Source organism: Heterodontus francisci, chromosome 7 (assembly GCF_036365525.1).
Source record: "Heterodontus francisci isolate sHetFra1 chromosome 7, sHetFra1.hap1, whole genome shotgun sequence".
In the NCBI taxonomy this organism is placed as follows: domain Eukaryota; kingdom Metazoa; phylum Chordata; class Chondrichthyes; order Heterodontiformes; family Heterodontidae; genus Heterodontus; species Heterodontus francisci.
The window spans coordinates 25,651,246-25,664,525 of record NC_090377.1 but is presented as its reverse complement, the minus strand read 5'-3'; the positions used below and the strand labels follow the sequence as shown (position 1 = coordinate 25,664,525).

The 13,280-nt window shown below is 40.5% G+C and overlaps 1 protein-coding gene across 9 annotated transcripts in view; it reads left to right on the top strand.

Annotated features, from left to right (window-relative positions):
* clasp1a (cytoplasmic linker associated protein 1a) overlaps positions 1 to 13,280 on the top strand; it is a 367,909-nt gene that overhangs the window by 207,949 nt on the left and 146,680 nt on the right. For 8 of the 9 annotated variants that reach the window (XM_068034903.1, XM_068034902.1, XM_068034908.1 and 5 more), the window contains exon 19: positions 11,513 to 11,689. The exons of the other annotated variant lie outside the window; for it this stretch is intronic. In XM_068034903.1, coding sequence (XP_067891004.1) covers positions 11,513 to 11,689 — 177 coding nt within the window. The remainder of the gene's footprint in view (positions 1 to 11,512; positions 11,690 to 13,280) is intronic. 9 annotated transcript variants of the gene reach the window in all.

Genomic DNA, 13,280 nt, shown 5'->3' with positions numbered 1-13,280 from the left:
GGGGTTGTCCTATGCTGAGAGGCTGAGTAAATTGGGTCTATATTCTCTGGCATTTAGAAGACTGACAGGTGATTTTATTGAAACATTCAAGATTCTGAAGGGGCTTGACAGGGTCGATACTGTGACGTCGTTTCCCCTGGCTAGGGAAGCTAGAACAAGGGGGCAGAGTTTCAGGATAAGGGCTGATCATTTAGGACTGCGATGAGGGAAAGTCTCTTCACTCAGAGGGTTGTGAATCTTTGGGATTCGCTACCCCAGAGGATTGTAGATGTGCCACCATTGAATATATTTAAGGCTGAGATAGACTGATATTTGGTGTCTCAGGGAATCAAGGGATATGGGGAGTGATGGGAATATTCAAACATACGAATCAGGAGCAGGAGTAGGCCATTTGGCCCTTTGAGCCTGCTCCCCCATTTGATAAGATCGTGGCTGATCTGAATGTGACCTCAATTCCACTTTCCCGTTTGCTCCCCATAACACTCGACTTCCTTTTCTATCGAAAATCTATTTAACTGAGCCTTGAATATATTCAATGACCCAGATTCCACTGCTCTCTAGGGAAGAGAATTCCACAGACTAATGACCACTGAGAGAAAAAAAATTCTCCTATTCTCCGTCTCTTAAAAGAGAGACCCCTTTTATTTTTAAATTTTATTCCCTAGTTCTAGTCTCATCCATAAGTGGAAACATCCTTCCAGCATCCACCCTCAGGATCTTATACGTTTCGATAAGATCACCTAATTCTTCTAAACTCCAATGAGTATAGGCCCAACCTGTTCCTCATAAGATAACCCCTTCATATAAAATAAAACTTTTTTTTTTATTCATTCATGGGATGTGGGCGTCGTTGGCTGGGCCAAGATTTATTGCCCTTGATATGATGTTGGTGAGCTGCCTCCTTGAACCGCTGCAGTCCATGGGAGGTAGGTACATCCACAGTGCTGTTCATCCCAGGAAACAGTCGAGTGAATCTTCTCTGAACTGCTTCTAATGCAGTTATATCCTTTCTTAAGTAAGGAGACCAAACCTGTACACAGTAATCCAGATGTGTTCTCACTAATGCCCTGCGCAGCTGTAGCAAAACTTCTCAACTTATACTCTATTCCCCTTGCAATAAATTACAACATTCCATATAGATATAGATGGGCTGATAAGATGGGCAGAGCAGTGGCAAATGGAATTTAATCCTGAAGAGTGTGAGGTGATGCATTTTGGGAGGACTAACAAGGCAAGGGAATATACAGTGGGTGGTAGGACCCTAGGAAGTACAGAGGGACCTTGATGTACTTGTCCATAGATCACTGAAGGCAGCAGCACAGGTAGGTAGAAAAGGTGGTTGGGAAGGCATATGGGATACTTGCCTTTATTAGCCGAGGCATAGAATATAAGAGCAGGGAGGTTATGATGGAACTGTATAAAACACTAGTTAGGTCACAGCTGGAGTACTGCGTCCAGTTCTGTTCACCACACTGTAGGAAGGATGTGATGCAGTGGAGAGGGTGCAGAGGAGATTCACCAGGATGTTGCCTGTGTTAGAGCATTTCAGCTATGAAGAGAGACTGGATAGGCTAGGGTTTTCCTTAGAGCAGAAAAGGCTGAGGGGGGGACCTGATTGCAATATACAAAATTATGAGGGGCATTGAAAGGATAGATAGGAAGAAATTGTTTCCCTTAGTGGAGGGCTCAATGACTAGGTGGCATAGATTTAAGGTAAGGGGCAGGAGGTTTAGAGGGGATTTGAGGAAAAAGTTTTTCACCCAGAGGATGATTGGAATCTGGAATACACTGCCTGAAGGGGTGGTAGATGCTGGAACCCTCACAACATTTAAGAAGTATTCAGATGATAGCATACAAGGCTACGGGCCAAGTGCTGGAAAATGGGATTAGAATAGATAGGCACTTGATGACCGGCACAGACACGATGGGCCGAAGGGCCTGTTTCTGTGCAGTCTGACTCTCTGACTCCATTTGCCTTCCTAATTACTTGCTGTACCTGCATACTAACCTTTTGTGATTCATGTACCAGGACACCCAGATCCCTCTGTTCTGCAGAGTTCTGCAGTCTTCCTCCATTGAAGTAATATACTGCTTTTCTATTCTTCCTGCCAAAGTGGACAAGTTCACGTTTTTCCACATTATACTCCATCTGCCAAATTTTTGCCCAATTACTTAATTTGTCTATTTCCCTTTGTGGACAAACTCTTCATGTTCTCTTGATAACTTGGCTTCCTACCTATCTTTGTGTCATCTGCAAATTTAACTACCATACATTCGGTCCCTTCATCCAAGTCATTGATGTAGATTGTTAGTAGTTGAGGCCCCAGATCCCTGTGGCTCCACTCGTCCTATCCTGCGAACTCGAAAATGACCTATTTATCCCGAATCTCTGCTTCCCGTTAGTTAACCAATCCTTTATCCATGTTAATATGTTACCCCTACACCATGAGCTCTTATTTTGTGTAGTAACCATTGATGTGGTACCTTATTGAATGCCAAGTACACCACATCAACAAGTTCCCCTTTATCCACACTGCTTGTTACTTCCTCAAAGAACTCGAATAAATTAGTCAAATACAATTTTCCTTTCACAAAACCAAGTTGACTCTGCCTGATTGCATTATGATTTTCTAAATTTTCTATTACCTCAATAATGGATTCTGGCACTTTCCCTATGACCGATGTTAAGCTAACTGGCCTATAGTTACCTGCTTTCTGTAACCTCTTTTCTTGACTAGTTGAGTTATAGTAGCTATTTTCCAATCTGATGGGACCTTTCCAAAATCTAGGGAATTTTTTAAGATTCACAACCAATGCATCTACTATCTCTGCAGCGACTCCTTTTATGACTTTAGGATGTAGGTCATCAAGTCCTGGGGACTTGTCAGCCATCAACTCTAATAGTTTTCCCAGTACCTTTTCCCTGGTGATTGTGATAGTTTTAAGTTCTTCCCTCCCTTTTACCTTTTGTTTTTCAAGTATCTTTGGGATGTATTTTGTGTCTTGTCCATTATTAATTTCCCAGACACACACTCCAGAGGACCACTTGAGTTACTCTTTTCCATTTTAAATACTTGTAGAAACTATTATAATCTGTTTTATATTTCTAGCTAGCTTTCATACTCAATTTCTCCCATTTTTTGGTTATTGCTGATTTTTAAAATCTGTCTAATCTTCTGATCTACCTCTAAGCTTTGCAGAATTGTATGCTTTTTCTTTCAATTTGATACTGTCTTTAACTTCGTCAGCCATGGATGGTGCATCCTTCACCTAGAGTCTTTTTTTCTCTCTGGACTATATCTTTGCTGAGAGATATGAAATATCTCAATTTTTTGTGACTGCTTCTGTACTGTCCTATCTTTTTAATCTAATTTCCCAATTCACTTTGACTGACCTCATATCCTCGTAGTTGCTTTTATTTAAGTTTAAGACATTAGTCTTAGACCCACAATTCTCACCCTCAAACTGAATGTGAAATTCTATCATGTTATGATTGCTGTTGCCTAGAGGCGTCCTTACTATGATTAATTAATTAATTAAATACTTTAATCCTGTCACATTGCACAGGAATGGCCTGTTCCCTGGTTGTCACTAGAACATACTGCTGTAAGAAATTGTCCCAAATACACACTATGAACTCCTCTTCCAGGGTACCTTTGCCAATCTGATTCCAATATATATGTAGATTAAAATCGCTCATGATTATTGCAGTACTGTTCTTTCTTACTCCTGTATTCTCTGCCCTACAGTGTAGCTGCTGTTCGGGTACATATAAACAACTCCCACAAGCGACTTTCCTTTGCTCTTTCTTATCTCTACCCAAACTGATTCTATAGCTTGATCTTTTGAACTGAAGCCATCTCTCACTATTGTACTAATGTCACCTTTAATTAACACAGCTACCCCGCCACCTTTTCCGAGCTTCTTATCCTTCCAAAATGTCAACTACCCTTGAATCAATGGGTCCCAGCCATGGTCACCTTGCAACCATGTCTCTGTAATGGCTATCAAGTCATTCATATTTATTTCTATTTGTGCTAACAATTCATCCATTTTGTTATGACTGCTGCACGCATTCAGATACAGAGTCTTCAGTTCTGGCCTTATCTGCTGGTGGACTCTTCAGTTTACAATCTCTCTCTCTTCCTGCCACACTCTGGTTATCATTACCTATGTCAGTACCCTGCTCTATTGCCTTGTCCTTTCCCTTTACCACATCTCACCTCACTTGATTCCTCCTCCTGCTATTTAGTTTAAAGCCCTTTGTACTGCCCTAGTTATATGACTCGCCAGAACACTAGTCCCAGCATGGTTCAGATGAAAAACTGTACAGCTCTCTCTTTGCCCAGTACTGATGCTAGTGCCTCATGAATCGAATCCCATTTCTTCTACACCAATCTTTGAGCCATGCATATAAGTCTCTAGTCTTATTACCCTGCGCCATTTTACTTGTGGCTCAAGTAGTAAACTGTCCCCTACTATCACGACATTCCTATTTATTCCCCCCACTTGAATGGCTTCCTACACCATGATGCCATGGTCAGTTTGCTAATCCACCCTACAGCCCCCACTGTCATCCATACAAGCTGCAAGAACCTTGAACCTGTTGGACAATTGCACGGGCAATTTCTCCACCTGTACCTTCTCAATCCCCTTAACTGCCTCACTCGCAGTCACACCCCCTCCCTTGTTCCTGAGCACTGATCAGATCAGAAAACCTTAACCTAAGTGGTGTGACTGCCTCCTGGAACAAAGTGTCCATGTAACTTTCCCCCTGAAAGCAGTGTCCATAGCTCGACCTCCAGTTCATCAACTCCTCCTATTTCATATGTTCTTATCTCCGTTTGGTATTGGTTGAGGGAAGACATCTTTCATTTTAATTATTTACTGTTTCAAAGCTGTAAGATTATACAAAGAAATCACGACAGTGATCTTCCACGTTTCTAGGGGAAAATTCTGTGATAGTATATTAGACTTATGAAAGATTCTTGAGAAAGTGCCACGTGAGAGCTTCCTTTACGAAGTAAGGTCAGTGGGTATTTGAAAGTACTTTCTATCAGTGTGCATTAGCAACTGGCTAAAGAGGAGGAAATGGAGCAAAAAGAGGTCACTGCTGAAATATGAGAATGTATTGAGTTGAAATGTCCAGCACTCCTTGTTGGGAACCCTCCTGCTGTGGTATGTGTAAGGGAACTGTTTTTTCATGATTAAATTTGAAGATTAAAATTAAGTTGGAGGATGTGAGCTCAGTAGACAGATAAGATCTTACAAGTAGGTGAGGCAGGATTTGAACTTGGTCGACCAGGTGTTGAATCACGTTTAATGAAGACAAATGGAAGATGATGCGTATTGAAAGAAAAAAGTAGGTACTTATATTCCGTGAATGGGTTAGAACTTGTTGAAGGGGAGTTAGGAGAGACTTGGAGCTATTGTTTACATTGTTCGGACATGACAAGCAACAAGTCAAAGAAATTTATATAGCACCTCAGGAAATCCCAAAACGCTTTATGCCAATGAAGTACTTTTGAAGTATAGCCACTGTTGTAATGTAGGAAATGCAGCAACCGATTTATGCACAGCAAGCTCCTGCAAACAGCAATGTGATAATGACCAGGTAATCTGTTTGATGTCGATTTTAGGGATAAATATTGGCCAGGATATGGGGATAACTGTCTTGTTCTTCTTCGAAATAGTGCCATGTGATCATTTACATCTGTTTTAGAGAGCAGACAGGGCCTCGGTTTGGCACCTCTGACAGTGTAGCGCTTCCCAGTACTGCACTAGAGTATCAGCCTAGATTTTGTGATCAAGTGTGGAGTGTGACCTGAACCTGCAATCTTCTAACTCTGGTGAGAATGCAAACCACTGAATAACAGGTGACATGTAAGGTTGAAATTAAGTGAACATGATGCTGAAACATATTCCTCAATGCAATTAATCTTGAGGTAGTGCTGAACTTATACAGTGTCCTGCTTATGCTGTGTGACAACCGAGGCTGGAGGAATGCAGTTCCACTTCTCCACAGGTCACAACATATATTTTTTTAAATGTTTCCCCAGTTACCGCTGCAGTCAATCATACTCTACTCTTTATCCCAGAATAAAATACACCAACCAGGTTTCTTTAATGAACAACAAAATTATCAGTTTATTAGAAAACAAGACTTAACCAGTAACGAAGCAAAGCATTAACGCAAAAATTGAAATATGAAAGTTCCCCTTTATAAATTCCCCTCACAAACTCTCAAACACCTGAAAAAAATACAGAGATTGTTTCTGCAGAGGTCTGTTACAAAAAAAGAATACTTTGGCCAAATACTTGCTAATTCTTGAAGAAAAAAAGAGAAGATCTGTTAAGATGTCAGTTGTCCATTTTGGGTCTGGTTTCCCAAATATACGTAGACGGCTGTTATTGGGATCTTTCTAGGGCAGTTCTTTTCAGGTGACGTTGAGGATCAGTTTAGCAGGCTTTCCAGGAGAAATGCAGCAAGAGTTTCTGGCAGGCATTTTAGGAGAAATGCAGCATCAGTTTCTCTATTTCTTACACTTGATTCTCAGGAAGTTCTCGGAGATGGAAGAGGATGAGCTGATGGTGGCTGCTCTCTTGGCTGGTTTTCTCCAACTGTCTTCAAAACATTTCACACTCCAACACACTGTCCAAAGCGAAACCAAAAACAATATCTCAAGAGTCAAGCCTCCTGATCCCTATGAATCTTGACCTATCTCTTTGTAAACCTCTTCCCCAGGTCACCGAGGTTTCCGTTTGATTATTGCTTAAAGCACATGACTTCCAGCAAAGCTGTTTTTAAACACCATCTCAGTGTCCTTTCAATGAACTGTCGTCAACAAAGCAAAGTCCAGCTTTGATGAAATCTTCAGCCTTCCAGTGAATCCATCTTCACAATTTAAATATAAATCCTCAAAAACATATACTTAACAAGAAATATAGAAGCACTTTTGTAATGCCTCCATCCTTGGAGGAATGAAACACATTTTTTAAAATGCGTTTCATTACAAAGATTGGGAAAAAAACAGAAGAGGACCAATTTTTTAAAACGCATGTACACACTCATTCTCATTCAGTCTTTACCTGTTGATAATATAGTTCTGCTTTGTACCATCTTTGCACTCTGATGATTCAAAGCAGTGTTAGATTCTAGACAAAGCATCCACAATTACATTTTTTTCCCCCCGGAATGTGGATAATCTTTAAGTGATAAGGTTGCAATAGTGAACTCCATCGAAATAGTCTGTATTCTGGTTTTTAAATTTTTCCACAAAGGCAAGGGGGTTATGATCAGTATAGACCAGTGCACCTCTGTAGTCATGGTGAGCACAGACTTCAAAATACTTGAGAGCTAGTAATAAGCCCAGGGTTTCTTTTTCCATGGTTGAATATCTTTTTTTGTGTGTTGATTTTGCTTTTTGGAAAAGTATCCCCACTGACTTTTCTATGCCTGACTCTTGTAACAGGACTGCACCGACCTCCAGGTCACCAGCATCAATTGGCTGAGTGAAATTTGGAGCAGTTAACACTGGTTCATTCATCAGAATGGCTTTCAGCCTCTCAAAAGATGCTTGGCACTCCCCTGACCATACTACCTTTGTTTTCTTTTTTTGTAACAAATCTGTCAGTGGAGCAGCTCTAGTACTAAAATTTGGTACAAACTTGCGGTAGAAACCACACATCCCCAAGAACCTCATGATTTCTCGCTTAGTCTTAGGGATAGGGAACTCCACCAATGCCTGTACTTTCTCTGTTCTTGGCAACGCTTGTCCTTGCCCTACTATATGCCCAAGGTAGGTTACCCTTGCTCTTGCAAATTCACTTTTGGCAAGGTTTATCACGAAATCAGCTGATTTGTAATTTTCTAACCAGAGCTTATAGTTGTTCCAAGTGGTCTTTCCAAGTGTCACTGTATACCAGCACATCATCAAGGTAAACCACAGAATTAGGAACACTGGCTACCACTTGGTTCATTCGTCTCTGAAAAGTTGCTAGGGCAATTTAGGTGGTTAGGTGTTTTTCCAGCATGTGTTTGATTTCTGCTTTTACCTGGGCCTGTTTCTCTGGACGTAAGCGATAATGATGCTTTTTTATAGGAAAGGATTCCCCTGCAACCACATCATGTGTGGCTAAGGTCGTATCTCCTGACTTGTCCTTACAGACTCTTTTAAATGCCGTTAGTAGCCTTGTTGGGTCTTCTCATTGTTGTGCATCTAAAACGAAAGCATAGTGTCCAATCTCCCTTACAATTCAGTATTAGCTAACCGGATAGTAGGGGTTTCAATTTGAGAATTGTCGAGGCCTCCTTCTGCCTCATCCTCACTTACCCTTTCATCCTTCACTGTCCCCACTACCTGCCATACCTGTGCTTGCTTATCCTCCTCTCGGCGATGATATTGTTTCAACATATTGATATGACACAACTGATTCATTTTCCGGCAATCTGGGGTGTCAATCAAATAACTTACTTTACCCGTTCTCTTGACGACTTTATATGGGGCACTGAACCATGCTTTCAGTGGTTCACCCAGTAAAGGCAGTAATACCAACACCTCATCCCCTGGTTCAAATGTTCAAGTCTTGGCATGCTTGTCTGCCCATTTCCTGGTTGTTTGGGAAGCTTTAATGTATTCCTGAGCCACTTTATAGGCTCTTGTGAGCTGTTCCCGCAACACGGATACACAATCTAACAGAGAATTCGTCCCTCTGTTCTAAAAACCTTTCTTGAAGTAGTTTTAAAGGACCTCTTATCTCGTGTCCATAAACTAATTCAAAAGGACTAAAGCCAGTAGACTCATTAGGTGAATCCCTTGTGGCATTTTTTGTAGTTGGCCTTACAACTGCTGTCAGAGCTGCAGCCTGCTCTGTCATACTCCTCTTTTCAATTATTATTACCCCACTTACGATTGCACGTTGTTGGCCTTGGGTTATCCCACACTGAGCCCCCAATTATATGTTTTGACTGAGGCGGGAGGAATGCACTGTTTTTTCTAGTTCCACTTCTCCACAGGTCACATTTTTAAAAATGTTTCCCCAGTTACCAATGCAGTCAATCATATACTCTACTCACAGTCTCAGGATGCGGGGTATGCCATTTAGAACCGAGATGAGGAGAAATTTCTTCACTCAGGGTGGTGAACCTGTGGAATTCTCTACCGCAGAAGGCAATGGAGGCCAAATCATCAAATATATTCAAGAAGGAGATAGATCTATTAATGCCAAAGGGATCAAGGGATGTGGGGAAAAGGCGGGAACAAGGTACTGAATTAGACAATCCGTATGATCTATTTTGATCAAAGGGCCTACTCCTGCTCCTATTTTCTGTATCTATGTTTTACTCTTTATCCCAGAATAAAATGCCACCAACCAGGTTTCTTTAATAAACAACAAAATGATCAGTTTATTCAAAAACAAGACTTAACCAGTGACGAATCAAAGCATTAACACAAAGATTAAAATATGAAAGTTCCCCTTTTCAAATTACCCACACACAAACTATCACACACACTGACAAAAAGAGTTTCTCTCTGCAGAGGTCTGTTACAAAAAAAGAACGAAAAAGAATACTTTGTCCAAATACTTAATAGTTCTTCGAGAAAAGAGAAGATATGGAAAGAAGTCAGTTGTCCCTTTTGGGTCTGGTGTCCCAAATACGCGTAGACAGCTGTCACTGAGATCGTTCTAGAGCAGTTCTTTCCAGGTGACGTTGAAGATCAGTTTGACAGGCTTTACAGGAGGAATACAGCATCAGTTTCTCTATTTCTTACACTTGATTCTCAGGAAGTTTTCAAAGAGATGGAAGAGGATGAGCTGATGGTGGCTGCTCTCTTGGCTGGTTTTCTTCAACTGTCTTCAAAAGCAATTCACACCCCAACACACTGTCCAAAGCGAAACCAAAAACAATATCTCAAGAGTCCCTGCCTCCTGATCCCTATATCGTGACCTATCTCTTCTCTGTAAACATCTTCCCCAAGTCACCAAGGTTTCTGTAGTTTATTGCTTAAAGCACATGACTTCCAGCAAAGCTGTTTTTAAACAACATCTCAATGTCCTTTTCAGTGAACTGTCAGTAGCAAAGCAAAGTCCAGCTTTGATGAAATCTTCAGCCTTCCAATTAATCCATCTTCACAATTTAAATATAAAATCCTCAAAAGCATATAATTAACAAAAAATTTAGAAGCACTTTTGTAACAGCTGCAGCTATAGTATGATACACTTTTCTAGTTACACAGAGATTATTCAAGCCTAGGGAGCATTGTCGAAGAGCGTAATGAAGCTCATCCTCATGTACAAGGGATGAGTGATGAGGGGATAGATAACAGATTTTTCAACCTTGAGCGATATCTGAGGCATTTAAAATACTTAATCAGGTAGAGAAAGTAAACATACAACAAAATTTTCAGAAATGCTTGGGCAGCAGGACAGTTGTTGACAAGTGCTTTGTAGTATTTCGTGATACAGAATATGACTAACAGCTGGAATGTGTTGTCAGGAACGAGGTCATCACATAATTTGTTTTAAGAAGTAGCTTGATTATGTAATGAGATGCTATGTTTGGTATCCTGGAGGGATGACTTAAAATGGACTAAAGATTCAGCTGATATAAAGGTCTATCTTGTGCGATCAAGCTTTTGAATGAGTTGTTAGGTTTTTTAGTTTGCACTTTGCCTCAATAGAGGATTGTTCTGTAGCAGGGGAAGGCTTGCTGCAATTGTACAGAGCCTTGGTGAGATCACTTTGGGAGTATTATTACAGTTTTGGCCTCCTTACCTGAGGAAGTTTATACTTGCCACAGAGGGAGTGCAATGAAAGTTCACCAGACTGATTCCTGGGATGGTGGGATTGTCCAATGTGGAGAGATTGAGGAGGCTAGGCCTGTATTCTCTAGAGTTTAGAAGAATGTGAGGTGATCTCATTGAGGTATACAAAATTCTTATAGAGCTCGACAGGGTTGATGCAGAAAGGATGTTTTCCCTGGCTGGTTGTCTAGAACCAGGGGTCACAGTCTCAGAATAAGAGGTAGGCCTTTTAGGACTGAGATGAGGAGGAATTTCTTCACTGAGGGTGGTAAATCTTTGGAATTCTCTACCCCAGAGGGCTGTGAAGGCTCAATCATTGAGTATGTTCAAGACAAATCAATAGATTTCAAGCTATTAAGGATATCAAGGGATATGGGGATAGTGCGGGAAAATGGCTTTGAGGTAGATGATCAGCCATGATCTCGTTGAATGGCAGAGCAAGCTCAAGGGGCCAAATGGCCTATTCCTCCTATTTCCTATGTTCACTTCAGCCTTCTGTTGATAAGTCATCCAGGGATGTTAAACGGTAGCTGCAGGCAAAGTGGATTAAAAAAGGTCTCTAGCAGTAAACTGGTAGATGGCTTGAGTTTTATTCTTTATTCCCAGTTTTCCAGGACAAACGTTTCAATTTTGTTACCTTTGTGAGATTTACATTTGAGATTTGCTACCCAATGTTTAATATTTTTTTCCCATTTCTGGTGCAAAAGCTTCAACAGTCAGTGCAAAGTCTGTGTCTAACACGGGAGCTCTGCAACGTTCGCGCAGTGATATTGATGTGAATGCAGCTGCTAATGCCAAGTCACGCTTGACTGCCACTCCAAGTAATACACCTGGACATTTCAGCTCAGCGGCAGCTCTACCTCCAGGATCTTACGCTTCCCTAGGTAAAGACCAAGCTAACTACAACTTCTTTGAATTGTTAATTTACCACAATTCCATAATAGGACCATCCCTATGGGTCAACTAGGATTTGAAGTGCCTTGAAACTAAACAGAATTTTCCTTCTTGAATTTGAAAACTATTCAAAATCTAAATTAGAAATGTTGACACCCTTTTGGGGAGTTTTTTGGCATAGAATCAGTTGCTGAAAGCCCATGAATGGTCCATTGTGAAAACTCTGTTTCAGAGTCAATTTATTGGGTGTAGAAATTATCCTCTATTAACATCAACTGCAAACTACATGACAAAGGTTTGTGATAGTTATTGAGAACGGATAGGTTTTCAATACAGTGGTCAATGGCGAGTGATATCTCGTTACAGATTAAGTTATTTGTGTTGTGCTTAACAATTTCCAGAAAAAACTTACCTATCAACTGTTTCAGTGGACTTGCTTTCAAGGAATTTTGAAATCTCAGTATCTTTTGGATTATCTCAGAAGAACTGAGTGCAGCATAATATCAAACTTATGGAGCCTATTTTTGTAGATGCTTCTGCTCTCTGAGCCAAAAATGGGTGCTAATGTATAAAAAGTCTGATAGATTTTTAGGATTTTGGCACAAGCAATACTTTGGAGCTTTATTGACTCCAATATTGTAAGACTATGTGGAAGCCATTGAATGGATGGAAAAGGGCCATATAGCTGCATTTAGAATGCACTCTGAAAAAATATTTTGTGGCAACATAATGTACTAAATTAATCAAAATTCAAATGTTGTATATGTTTTGGGATGTGAGTTGGAACTTGAGAAATAGGAGCAGGAGTAGGCCATTTGGTCCTGTGAGCCTGCTGCTCCATTCAGTAAGATCATGGCTGATCATCTACCTCAACTCACCTTCCCACACTGTCCCCATATCCCTTGACTCCCTTAGTATCCACAATTTATCAATGTCTGTCTTGAATATACTCAACAATTGAGCATCCACAGCCCTTGGAGATAGAGAATTCCAAAGAATCTCAACCTTCTGAGTGAAGAAGTGTCTTTATATGTCAGTCCTAAATGGCAGACCCCATATTCTGAGTCTGTGACCCCATATTGTAGACTCCCCAGCCAGGGGAAACATTCTTCTAGCATCCACCCGGTCAAGCCCCTAAGAATGTTATATGCTTCTTCTAAACTCTAGTGAATATAGGCCTAGGCTTCTCAATCTCCTCATCCTAGGAATCAGTCCAGTAAAGCTTTGTTGCACTTCCTCTGAGACAAGTATATCCTTTCTTGGGTAAGGAAACCAAAACTGTACACAGTACACCAGGCACGGTCTCTCCAAGGCCCTATATAATTGCAATAAGACTTCTTTACTCTTATATTCCAATCCCTTTGTAATAAAGGGTAAAGGGTTGTTTTCAACATAATATAAAGTATTGTCCGATCACTCTTTACCTTTTTGAAAGAGAATTTTCAGAACGTATGAAATATAACAAGAACCTGATGGCCTATGATATTTAATACTGAGCTTTGTCACTTTAAAAAAAAAACTCAATTGAATAGTTAACTTTTGTCACAGAAGACTTGAATCTCTTCCAACTTTTCTTTTAAA